At 48.1% G+C, this 13,380-nt stretch overlaps 1 protein-coding gene across 2 annotated transcripts in view; it reads right to left on the minus strand.

Moving 5' to 3' along the window:
* LOC147706621 (cell adhesion molecule CEACAM8-like) overlaps window positions 1-12,821 on the minus strand; it is a 129,068-nt gene extending 116,247 nt beyond the window's left edge. Inside the window, exon 1 of one of the 2 annotated variants that reach the window (XM_086933112.1) lies at window positions 12,559-12,821. In XM_086933112.1, the coding sequence (XP_086789238.1) occupies window positions 12,559-12,628 (70 nt within the window). In that variant the 5' untranslated portion in view covers window positions 12,629-12,821. The remainder of the gene's footprint in view (window positions 1-12,558) is intronic. The other variant, XM_086933111.1, reaches the window with a different exon arrangement.
* Window positions 12,822-13,380: the final 559 nt, after the last annotated feature.

The following is a 13,380-nucleotide window of genomic DNA, read 5'->3' on the forward strand; positions in this document are numbered from 1 at the left end:
TACACACGCAGTAATTGTTAGGCGTGGCGTCTCTGAAGTCCGGGCCAGAGGCTTCGTCTCCCCACGTCTCGGTGATGAATAAAATATCTAAATGTTGCGATTCTATGAAATCTGCGATTTCAAATTTGTGTTTCGGCAGTGATCTTACATTTATAAGAGCTGCTGACACTAGTGGCGGAGGTGTAGGATGAGGGGTAGATGGCGTCTCAGTACAGGTAGGACACTTAAGAGGTCCGATCCTGGGATTGTTGTAGTAGAATTTAGGTATGGAGTGGGACAACCTACTTGTTTGCTTGATGCTGAGCAGTTGGTCCGAAGTATACGTTATTGGTGAAGAATTGTTGCTGGGGTGGGAGAGTGATGGATCAGGGGGGGTGGCCCTGTGCCCGGTCTCGGCGCGGACGAGCGCAGACAAGCTTGCCTTATGCGCGCCTTCGGCGCGCAATCGTCGCGCCCGCTGCGCTCGTCCGCTGCGCTTCCTGGGGAAGCACATGATATATACACGTGTAAGTCAGGGCGGGGGGCGTGGCCTCCAAGGGGGCGTGGCCTGCGGGCCGAGCGCGGCGCCGATCAGGAGCTCATAGCGAGAAAGCAACTGGCGTTACCCCGCTTTTTGCAGTTTCTTCAAAGTAGGTGTTAGATAAAACACAGTATGAACAGTGACAACAATATTTAAAACAAGAGAGCCTAACTCCCGGCTTCCGCCTCAGGAGTGGTGCATCAGGAAGGTAGCGCTCGTGGATCAGCGTCTCTTAAGTAATCAGGGCGGGGGGCGTGGCCTCCAAGGGGGCGTGGCCTGCGGGCCGAGCGCGGCGCCGATCAGGAGCTGATAGCGAGAAAGCAACTGGCGTTACCCCGCTTTTTGCAGTTTCTTCAAGGTAGGTGTTAGATAAAACACAGTATGAACAGTGACAACAATATTTAAAACAAGAGAGCCTAACTCCCGGCTTCCGCCTCAGGAGTGGTGCATCAGGAAGGTAGCGCTCGTGGATCAGCGTCTCTTAAGTAATCAGGGCGGGGGGCGTGGCCTCCAAGGGGGCGTGGCCTGCGGGCCGAGCGCGGCGCCGATCAGGAGCTGATAGCGAGAAAGCAACTGGCGTTACCCCGCTTTTTGCAGTTTCTTCAAGGTAGGTGTTAGATAAAACACAGTATGAACAGTGACAACAATATTTAAAACAAGAGAGCCTAACTCCCGGCTTCCGCCTCAGGAGTGGTGCATCAGGAAGGTAGCGCTCGTGGATCAGCGTCTCTTAAGTAATCAGGGCGGGGGGCGTGGCCTCCAAGGGGGCGTGGCCTGTGGGCCGAGCGCGGCGCCGATCAGGAGCTGATAGCGAGAAAGCAACTGGCGTTACCCCGCTTTTTGCAGTTTCTTCAAGGTAGGTGTTAGATAAAACACAGTATGAACAGTGACAACAATATTTAAAACAAGAGAGCCTAACTCCCAGCTTCCGCCTCAGGAGTGGTGCATCAGGAAGGTAGCGCTCGTGGATCAGCGTCTCTTAAGTAATCAGGGCGGGGGGCGTGGCCTGCGGGCCGAGCGCGGCGCCGATCAGGAGCTGATAGCGAGAAAGCAACTGGCGTTACCCCGCTTTTTGTACATCTTACTGTTGACTTTGCGTTGTCCTTGTGTGACCTTTCGTGACCATCCAAGCTCAGTTACTTAAGGAAATCTGAAGAGCATCGAACAGCCACTCATCTCTCTGCCAACCACAGCTTGCACATCCCATTGGTGGAGGGACATGCATGTCATGCAGGCTGCTTGCCCATTGGATGGGAAAAATGTCTATCCTATTGTGGGTTCAACCCCTTTTGATGAACGTGGTTCTGAAGCTAGCTTGAGTAAGCCTGACATTATCCTGTCTTCAGCAGAGAATTGTTTATCACTAAATGTTATTGATCCATGGATTCTCATTGGTTGTAGAGTTCATTCCAAATACTTTCAATCTCCTCCTGTGAGAATCGGAGCAGAAACATCCAAAAGAAGGAAGGAAGGACACCCACTGCTCGCTGGAGCTTTGTATGTGAAAAGGAAGTGAATTCTGAAATTTAGGACCTTGCAATGAAAAGAGCATCACACAAGAGGAGGAGAAGGAAGGACTGTTCTCAGCAGCACAACTGATGATGAGGGAGATGGCAAAACACACTTTCAAGACACAAAGGTGAGAAATAAAACCCACACAAGAGAACAAGGGGGGGGGGTCCTCCACTCCCACCAGGCCCTCTACACTTCTGAGAGATCATAGCAAGGCATGGCTCACATGAAGGTTGGCCAAGAGATATGGGGGCGTTTCAGAGATCGATCAATTAATCAATCAGTAGATTTCTAGAGCGCTACTTGTCACCCATGAGGGTACCCAGGTGCTGATCACTGAAAAGGAATGAGGGAGGCCATCAAGGACCGGCGGACAGAGGAACCAGAGACAGAGGGTTTTTCTCCTAAACTTACAAAATATGTGGTGAAGTTATAACCTAAGTGCTGGGGATGTATGACGGTACCACGCATACTTTTACAACACGTACCGTTACCACGCTACTTTTACCACGCAAGTCATTACAACGACTTGCGTGGAGGGGCGCTGGAGAGTAAATTATTTAATTTACTATTCCAACTCCAGTCCCCGTGGACTCTAGGGAAAGGAGTTGGATAGTAAATTAAAGTATTTACTATCCTGGAGCACCCCCCAGCGCATTTCGTTGTAACGACCTGCGTGGTAAAAGTAGCGTGGTACCGGTACCGCGTTGTAAAAAATGCGTGGTAACCGTTGTATACCAAGTGCTGGTCAAGAGTTTCAAAAATCTGTTGACTATGGGAAAGTAAAAGTGAGTTCAATAGGGCAGGTATACCGGTTCTTCCTAAACTGGATTAGGACCGCATTTAGGGGCATATTCACAAGGAGCTATCGTTGAATTAACTGCACTTTATCGCAGCTAAAACGCTATAAATTTACCTACCCATTCACAGCACCAGTTTACCTGCAATAGCAGCTGCAAAAAACATCGCCACAGAGGTCTCCCGCAACTACCCCTGATGAGATGCAGAGTAGGTATTCCCGTGCAAAAAGCCACAACAATATAACACCTCAACGTTCTCAATGAAAAGCCAGATCGGCAATAAGAACACAAAACACGCACTAAGGAGCGTTAGCAGCAGAAAATTAACACCTGCTCTGACCTGTTGTAAAGTCGGATCATAGCCTGCACCACAAAAGGGAGCACAGCCCAAAGCCACACCTGAAGACAAACAGATGCCATGGAGCAACTGAACATGCAGCACGGACACCCAAGAGGGCCACAACACCCTCCAACACCATACGCAGGACCACTCCTCCCTGGCACCCCCGGACCAAAGACATGCCACATCAGCTACACCTAAACATGTACGAAATAATCCACCTGATGTCACACAATCACAACTGGTGACATGCATGTGCCGTCACAGAAATGAGCATCACACATTCACTTTTGAAGCAACCAATGAAACGTTATTAAAACTTTTTTGAAATGAACACTGAATTGAAATGAAGACACGTGGCGGGCTCCCTTCGGAACAATCCGTAAGTCACAGCCTGCAAGACAATAAACATAATGAGAAGGTGTGTCCTGCGCACATCAAAGAACTGAGAGAGAGTGAAGGAGAAAGAGAGAAGAAGAGAGGGGGAGAGAGGGAGAGAAGAAGAGAGGGATAGAGAGAGAGAGAGAGAGAGAGAGAGAGAGAAGAAGAGAGAGAGAGAGAGAAATAGAGAGAGAGAGAGTGTTGCCCCTGCGTACCCAGGCCACACTGCTCACCTGCTGCCACCGGTAAGTCTCCAAGCACTTGCCGGTACGTATAGCAGTACACCATGTCACACATCACAGTCAGAGCCGTCATCTGAAACAGAGTCCAGATACATGACTGGCACAGTACACACACTTGCACAAGACAACATCGCCCGCCCACCCATGCACACCCAGGCAGAGGCACTCCAGCCCCACCGCCGTCCATCGGAGTATGCCCGTCCATGCACACCCGGGCCTCACTGCTCACCTTCCGCCACTGGCTTCTAGACAGGAGGTCCCACGACATGCCACTGCAAGTCACAAGCCCAGGGCCCACGGACATGGAACCCTCCACACCATGCAGCCATAACGCGCAGGCCACTAGGTCTCACGTCTGGTGCTGGGTCTTGATAACTCCATGGCATAGGACATACCAGGGCACCCGGCACCATCACAGCCTGCACAGCTGCTCAGCCTAATGGGTTCCACTAATTGTGATCTTGAAAGCGAGGCCACGTGGCGGTACGCCCACACTGCCCGCTGACTGGGATTACACTGCGGTCGAGCAAGGCACACAAATCCTGGACTGCCCGGACGGGGCATCATCGCAGGCTGCACATCCACTCAGCAGCTTAAGGTGCCAATGACTCAGTGCACCCAAAGTCACCGTCGCGTAGCGGGTGCCTGTGCCGGCCGCAATGCACTGTGTGCAACAAACCCTGTTCAACCATAGTCAGAGTCCCGTGATGGGGTGCCTGGGCCAGCCAAAATGCACTGTGTGCCACAAACCCTGTTCAACCCCAGTCAGCGCCACATGGTGGTAGGCCCGTGCTCGCCTCAAGGCCTTGGGTCCGTCATCCAGTCACCACTGACAGTGGGGTATGTGACGTTGTCGGCCCTTATATTTGCGGGGTCACATGGCCTGTGATGCCTGTGGAGAATGGGTGTGGTGTGCATGCAAACCTGCCCTCAGGGAGTGGCTGGGACATTTTGACAACTAGAACAGTGACCTGCACACCACCAGCGAGTACGCCTGCAACTGGTAGCAATGAGGCCCCCCCCGCCCCCTCGGAGCACTAGCAGAGTGGTCTGGCCTGCCGTATGCTCGAACAGTGTAGGGCTTGCAAAAATGCCTTGTGGGCACTGGGCGTGGTTCAGTCCATGTCCGGACAAGGAAGTGGCAGATGCGTGTGTCCCTGTTGTGGTGTCCACTGGACCGTAACACAAATTGCTATGTAGCACCCTGTGACTGGCATCCCACAGGATGAGCATCATTGGCGCAAGGGAATTCACTGTTCCAACATTCATTCACACATGCATACATGAATGATGAAAGACATGACACAGCAGTGCGTCACTGGATGTTTATTGCACATCCAGGCAGTTCTACAGCTGGAGCGGTACAGGGCAATGCCGAACACACTACACAATATGGGCCGGTGGCGGGCCAGCCAGAGCTCATGCGGGGATGACAAGTACTGCGGACGAGGAAGGGTACAGTCCGCAGTCTGGTCGCCGTGTCATTGGTCATCAAACAGGATGTGGCAGTCCATGTCGTTGTCCAAGGTGAGTGCATCTGAGTGAATCGGGGGTCAGTGGAAGGTCATTAGGCCATATGCGGGACCAAGCAGATACAGGTCAGGAGGCGAAAATGAATGCTACTGAGTCCTTCTGATCACAGGCACATCCACGTCCTCATCCCTGGATGTGTGCTCTGCCCCACCTGGCTTGGCAGTTCGGGCTGGACTGTTCCCATGAGGTACAGGGTCAGACTGATTTGCATATAGCCATGTCTGAACTGGGGTGGCAGAGTGTGCTAAAGAACGTTGATGGATTAAACCCAGATCTTTTGACTGGGTGTGAGTGTTTGATTGATTCAGATGCTCCGTCCATCACCACCCCCTTTTGTACTGCTTTTGGCCGCCATAAGTGTGGCAGGGTAAAATCAGACGTGTGTCCCTTGCTCACTTTGCTACTGGATTCAAGCAAGCCGGGCTGTAGACGGCTGGAATGCCAGAAACCGGTCCTCGGAAGCTTGTTTCCGGTCCAGGGAAGACATGGCTTGGCAGTTCGGTCTGGACTGTTCCCATGAGGCACAGGGTCAGACTGATTTGCATATAGCCATGTCTGAACTGGGGTGGCAAAGTGGGCTAAAGAACGGTGATGGATTAAACCCAGATCTTTTGACTGGGTGTGGGTGTTTGATTGATTCGGATGCTCCGTCCATCACCACCCCCTTTTTGTACCGCTTTTGGCCGCCATAAGTGTGGCAGGGTATGCTCAGACGTGAGTCCCTTGCTCACTTTGCTACTGGATTCAAGCAAGCCGGGCTGTAGATGGCTGGAATGCCAGAAACCGGTCCTCGGAAGCTTGTTTCCGGTCCAGAGAAGACATGGCTTGGCAGTTCGGGCTGGACTGGAGTGTTTGATTGATTCAGATGCTCCGTCCATCATCACCCCCTTTTGTACCTAGTATTCTCAACAACACTTAATGAAGCATTTCCAGCCAAGAGCTTTTCTTATCAAAATTAAAAGTACGTTTATGGTGCAGACAGTATAAAACAGAACCCATTAAAGTGCAAATATGTATAGTCAGGTGGGTGGACATACCTTTGGTGATACAGTGAGATCACATCCTGGAAACTATACCCACAATAACCCCAATCTATACTGGATGCATTATCATAATATAAGGTGGCGGCATTACCAATAAGGGTGCCATCAAAAAATCATGTTATTTTTCTCTATTTTTCCAGCCCTGAAGTCAATGTGAATAGTACCAGCATGCAATACATGTTATAACCCACCATTGAAGTCAATAGCATTCATTATACTGTAAAGCCATGTGTTGTTAACCATCTTCCATGACAGTCAAGCACTGAATTGAATGACGTGTCCCAGAGCCTTTCTTTCTCTTCATTCAATGTGTGTCTGCAGCTCTAGGACGTAGGAAGCTGGCTCTGTAAATACTATATCAGAGTGAGGTATAGTGTGCACAGAGTCCAGTGGAACCCCAAAGGTAGGCGGAGGTAAAAGTAGATAGCACCTTACTCTCTATTTGTGGTAGGGTGGTGGAGCAGTAAGGCTTTATCAGAGAGCAGGGTTAAGGGGAGCCCTCACGATCCAGTAGAGCCGAGCAGTGACAACCGGAGCCCTGGCTTTCTTTTGAGGGCCGAGTCTGCCTTTATTTATGACATTGAATTAACCGAGCGTCAGCTTTAGAATCCAGGGGCCTCATTTATGAAGGCCTTGCGCCACCGGTGCGTCACTTTTTCCCATTTTAAAAGTGACGCACCGGCGGCGCAAGGCCTTCATAAATAAGGCCCCAGTCGTAGATTTAAGCAGATCATTCGCATTGTCCAAGAAGGTTTTTTTATCTGCCAATTTTAAAGCCCAACATTTCAAAACAGCTTTCAGTTTACATTTTACACCGGCAAAGTTATGTGCTTGGGTGAAAAGGGCAAACGACTCCTGTCCCAGGTGTACACAGCGGCCTGAGACAGGATTCATGTGCTTCTGAATGTGTCAAACTGAATGAACTAAAACAGGGGATTGACATGTTTCTGCTTAAACCTTTATCTCGGGTGGTGCCTCTTCCTACGACCTTGATGTTATTAGGGTGTGAGGAGTCTCTACAGTTGGACCCAACGCACACAGGCTTTTGTTTCATGGTAACCTCAATAGTGCGTATTCTGATCGCATCAAAATGCAAGGACATGGATCCCCCGACATACGAGGATTGGTGTGCGAGCCTTCTTCAGGAGTCTATCTAAATGCAAAGGCCGAAGAGCGAAGGAAAGGGGCGCTCAAGTTTAGGAACCGCTCATGGAATTATACAATTTATGGTGTGTATTGTAGCATATTTATTTTTGGTTAACTGTTTTTGACATTTGTGATTCTCTCGCTTAATGTAAATATTGCTTTTCCTGAGGAAAAGTATAAATAATGTATTTTTTTTTTAAAGATCACCTACGGGTACAAAGGAGGAAGATTTCTGGAAAAGACTAGAAACTATTGTATCTGTATTAATCGTCCCTTCTTAAAGAAATTATCAAAAATTGAAGATAGACGTAATCATTTGGAGGGGCGACCTGTAAATAATGGCCCGGTTCATCAGGAGCTACTTTTGGGTAGAAGCCTTGACATGATGTTGAATCGGGGAGTGAGGTCGGAGGCAAATCACACTGTTATTATGCACGACAGCGGTCAAGCGCATTCCATCAGTACTCAGGGTAGACTCCCCGGTGGAACAGCCCCTCCGGGGCCAGTTTTACAATCTGTGGCACTCCCATTAGCAGAAGATAGAGGGCGCTGGACAGCAGGCTCAGGCGCTACCCATGCACCAGCAGTGAATACCCCTAATGCACCATTAGCTGCTACAGGGATGCCCACGCTGGGTAACGATGGGAGGGACTTTAATCTATCGAACCTTCGAAGGGCGAACTTAAGACACAATATGAACCTAAATGAGACCTTGTATCTCCCGCCAGAGGCAACCCCTTACACCATAGTGTTGACAAATGTCCCTCCACTACCCCCTCGTGCCCCCGAGCACTGGACAACACTGAGAAACAAGTTGCGGCATCTGCCAGACATTCTCTTCGCTGAATTTAAAATAACGGGAAGAATTGGCCGGGTCGGCAACACAAACAAGCAGCTGGCAGGGGATTGTGTGCTTTTAACTTTTAGATCCCCGTATCTGGTGCAGTCCGTTCTCGGGAGGGGGGCAAACAGTCTACTATGACCCAGGGAATTAATATCAGACCATTAGGGCACTTTCACAAACCATTCAAGGTCACTTGGAATAATTGCTTGGAGGGGAGTCATTGAAGTCATATGCAGCATAGGTCTAGGCTCCCGGTCAGTAGCCGTTTTGATACCAACAATAATTTTGAAGATATAGACTGTCTCAATCATTTTGAACGTCGTTTTTCATATGTGTACTAGATCCTAAAGATGAGTGGTGCAGGACACCGTCTTTGCTTCTTTTCCATTACTTTAGTTCAGGTGTAAGTAAATGCTTGCCCGTTCAACAGTTTTCTGAATGTTATTGCTTTGTCAAGCACACAGTTACCCTGTGCTACTAGTCACTAGGGCCCCCCCATAAAGATCTGAAGGACCGCAAGCGTCCCTTGGGGCGTACTTGGAGTATCCCTGAACTAGCAGAAGGGAGGCACCGAAATATGGCAAAATATTCACGAACAGGGAATTTACTGTTCTTAATCTAGTCTTCACATGTTTGGGGAAATTAATCTGGGTGTCCTAGACATAGGCTGGACAGGCAACCAGACTTTTATAGTTTTTAGGAAACTTAGGGCCATATTAGCAAGAAACTGCAAAAAATATTGCAGAACGCGATGAGCGCTCTGCAATAATTTTCATCGCCAGACATTGCTGCAATATATTGCCGCGCTAACCCTGTATTAACAACAATTAGCGCTATGGTGATATATGTTCCAGCTAAAGTGGGAGGGAAGGGCCAACATCGCGACCAAACAAGTGATGTTGCATGGGTGAAGGGGAAAAACCTTACTGATACGACCCTGTGGTCGTATCAGCATAATCCACCGCCCATGTTAGGTATTAATAATGAAAATAGCAGGTGTTAAAAAAACAGTGATGACCCCAGTTAGCGCAACTTTTTACGTTGTTAACCGGGGCCAGGGCATCCTTGCTAATAGGCGAGAGGCCAGTTAGCGGCTGTTTATCAGGTCTGTTAGTCAGGAACGCCTACTTTGCATGTCATTAGCAATAAATATCGCAGACATCCAAAGCGGCACCCAAACTGGTCGCTTTCGTCAGAAAGCTGTCGCTAACTGCTGTTAGCGACAGCTTGATGATAGGGCAATAGAAAAATTGCTGCTTTAGCTGCAAAAAGTGCCGCTAAAGCAGTGATAAGGCCCTTGGTAATATGCCCCTTAAAGATTCATAGCTTCAACATATGGAACAGCAGATGTAAGATCAACAGGAAGATTGGGTCATTGTGAGAACTAGGTCCAGGGAGGCTTATTGTTTGAATAAGGGGGTCTGGGAAACAGGAAGAAGAAAGGGAATTCCATTGAGGAAGCTTTGTAATTTGATTAAATAATGGACCAGCATTGGGTGAAGGGTAGTAAAAATTACGTAAACGAAAGCAAAAACAAAAGTTACATCAAAAAAAGGGGGGGGGGGCACAGGGAGTAGACACCTGGATACATGTGATATGGCAACACACACATATGGCAAAACAAACCACAACATCATAGACAGGGTATTTTTGTAAATGCATGTAATGCATTTCCAGTATGACAATTAAGATTTAGCATTTCAGTCTCGTACATCTACACACAACTATGCTTCTGAGCACACACTGAGACGTGGAATAGAGTAAAGTTGAATAGGGAAAAGCACATAAACTCACTGATTTGCACACCATAACAAGTCACAGGCATGAAGTACAATAAATCATAAAAAATAGTCAAAGCATAAAAAATTGCTCCCCCAAACTAAACCTGGGATCAATCTTGGCTTCCCCACTTGACCAAACTGTGTGATCCTAGGCAACTGTTTTATTTAACTTTGCCTCCTTTTTCTTCTTCATCACACATGAGAGCACCTTGAAATGCATGAGTTCATGATGTATACTTTCCAAAACCTTCTCTTCCATTTGATTCATTTATAATTACAAAATAAAGGAATATTGGGCTCTGCGGTTGCCCTTTTTTCTGTGATAACCTCGTTGCGTCTTGTTGTCAGTTGGGTATTTCCTTTAGCGTGCCGAAGGACTGAGTAAGCCTGTTTATGTGTTGGCAGGCTATACCCTGCTTTTACCTTATTTGTGGATTTTGTGCCAGATGGGCCGGGATAGCGTGGCTTTACTGGTCTGGAAAGCCTTATGCCCCATGTGTCAAATTGTAGGTTTTGACTCATTATAAGTTGGGCAACCTCCGCTGTTTGCCATGTTCTGAGTGTTTGTTCATTTGTGTTTCCATTTCCTTTCTGGCAAAATTCCAGTCAGTAGGCGGGTTGTGTTGAAATATTTTAGTTCAGCGACGGTTGCTAGAAATGTTAATGTGTTACCCTTGTTCAGGATGTCGTGCCGCCCCTGGGACTCATACTCTGGTGTTAGTTATATTTGTTGTGGTAGTTGTCCATACTCCTGGATGTTGGTGCTATCCTTGATTTCTTGGTCTTTTCCCAACGCAATAGATATTTGTGTTCCATGATTAACGTCATTGAGTTTAGTAAGCTTTTTAACATCTTTTGCTGAGGTGAGCAGCGATGACCTGTTGCTCTGGTCATTCTTCTAGTCTCTTGCTGCGAAGTCCTCTTCTTGGGATTCCACATTGGTTTCCCGGATGGCTACCCATGGCCAGTTCCCTTGTTTGATTTCTAAAGGAGTTACATTCTCCATGTTGTGAATGTTGAATCTAAGAATGTCATATAGCTTTACGCCCCTTGTTGTAGATCTGGGAGATGAGATCTTAGGACGCTGGTTGAAGTAGTCTTACAGTCCTTTTCTTGAAGGCATGTTTCTGCGTCTTTACTCGTCCCTGGCTCATAGTTTTCTCTTTTACCTTGGGCTTTTCCCAATCCATCCTAACAGGGCCTCATCCTTAATCTTCGCGTCCCTGCTCTGTTGTGGGTTGATTCCTTCTCTCTTGTTTATTATTTCTTTTGTTTAATCTGCTTTGGGTATGTGACCTTGTTTACAAACAGTTGCGTTGTCAAACTCCCAGCTTATTTCTTCTTCCCAGGGGACAGTGTCTCCTCAGATTGGGCTCTTCTTTGTTGCTTTCCTGTATTGCCTTTTTTTGAGCTTGAATCAGAGTCACTCTTAGTTGGATCACTAGTCTGTGTGCTTGTTGTTGGCCCTTTTAGTACTTGTGGCTCTATGTCCTCCTCGGTGTGTGCTGCTATGTTTTCACTTTGTCCGGACTCCGATGTATCGCTGATGTGATTATCACTTCGTTCTTTGACTAGTATTCTGTGGTATCTGAGCTGATGCACTCGCAATTCTTTTTTTTCCAGTTCAGTTGGTCCCTGAGAAGGGGCTCTGCACACACCAGGTTCTCTGCGTCTCCCTCCAGGGGAGACTCTTCAATTTAGGAACGCTCTGGGGAAGCGTTTGCACACACCCGGCTCCTTTCTCCTCACCTCCCTCCCAGAAGTCACTCCTCAAGGTAGGAACCCTCTGGAGATGGGATCTGTCCACACATCAGGCTCCCTACTCTTCACCTTCTCCCAGTTCATCTCCTTGTGGATCAAGTTCTCATGAAGGTCATGCAAAGAGATGAAGGTCTCCCAGATACCAGGGCACGTGGCCCCGGATGGAGGTCATGGGCAGTAAACAACTCTCACCCTGGAGATTAGGAGGCATTAGGTCACCTTATCACAATGGTACTAGAATGGTGCACAATTAGGACCAATAGTGCACACAAATAGTGCCCATTTTGTAACTGTAGTGCACTAACTGTAGGAACACTCACCCTGTGTTGCTCTGTCACCTCTTTAATTCACAACCTATGTTTATGGAAGACCTCTCAAGGTCTTTTAAGTGCATTAAACAAACAATGAAAGAATACATTAAAGAACAATTCAGAAATACTCTTTTATCTCCCTGCCTACGTCATGCTTACGTCATTCATGGGAGACATGGCTTTCCACAATCTTAGATGCTGAAGCTACCGACTTAGCAATTAATTTGTAATGATGTGGAGTCAGTGTCCTCTATCTCTAAATGACGCAATGTGTGACCCTGGGAATCTCCTGTGTGTGGAAACTGCAGGCACCGGTCATAGAGTCTCACTGTCACTTGCCTTACCTGTGTGGATCCAGCCCCAGCCGCCATGAACTCGTCCACCCGGCCTCCAGCTCTTCAGTGAAATCACCATTGTGCGTCAAACACCACAAGCTGAGCTCACACTTGAGCTGGAAGAAGAGTTCAGTGTGGAGATCCCGCCCTGTGTCCTCACTCTCTTGTCTGCAGAGACAGCACTCCTGAGACTTCCACAGTATGATCCCTTCCTGAGTGCAGTGAGAGCGCCTGCTCTTGCCCTGTCTCCAGACAGTCTCCTCCAGCCCTCTGCTGCAGGGATGTCTCCTCCTCTCTCACCACCTGTGACACCCCGGGTCTGTGGTTAGAGTTGGTCACTCTTCTGCAAAAAACGTCTGCATGAGTTTATTTCACCACCACAGTCAGTTTCTCTTCTCTAGCAGGAAACGGTTCCCGCGCCTTTGGTTATACTTTGAACTTTGCAGACCAGCATCCTCAGACAGGACATGGAGACACTGCAGCCCAGATCCAGAAAGATTTTGCATTGAGTTTGCATCTCTTTTCTAACACTGACCGGAATAAATATCCAGTTTGATCTTCACAAACCAATTCAAATGGTGATTTGTTTTCATTTGTAACCAAAAGTAATGCTAGACAATACTCTGCCTTGCATTACTCTGCTTTAAGTTCAAGGAAGCATTCCACAAATGGTTCATGGCCATTCCTGTGCATCCACCCATGGATTGTGTCACAGGCTCATGTATGCAAAGACTTGTAGAGATGGATTTGCCTAAAATCAGTGTGGGTAAGGCCCAGACGTGCATGAAGATGACCACATCTTGAGGAGATCTGGCTGCGGCTGCTGCAACA

The sequence above is a fragment of the Lissotriton vulgaris genome, chromosome 7 (genome assembly GCF_964263255.1).
Source record: "Lissotriton vulgaris chromosome 7, aLisVul1.2, whole genome shotgun sequence".
NCBI classification, from domain to species: Eukaryota; Metazoa; Chordata; class Amphibia; order Caudata; family Salamandridae; genus Lissotriton; species Lissotriton vulgaris.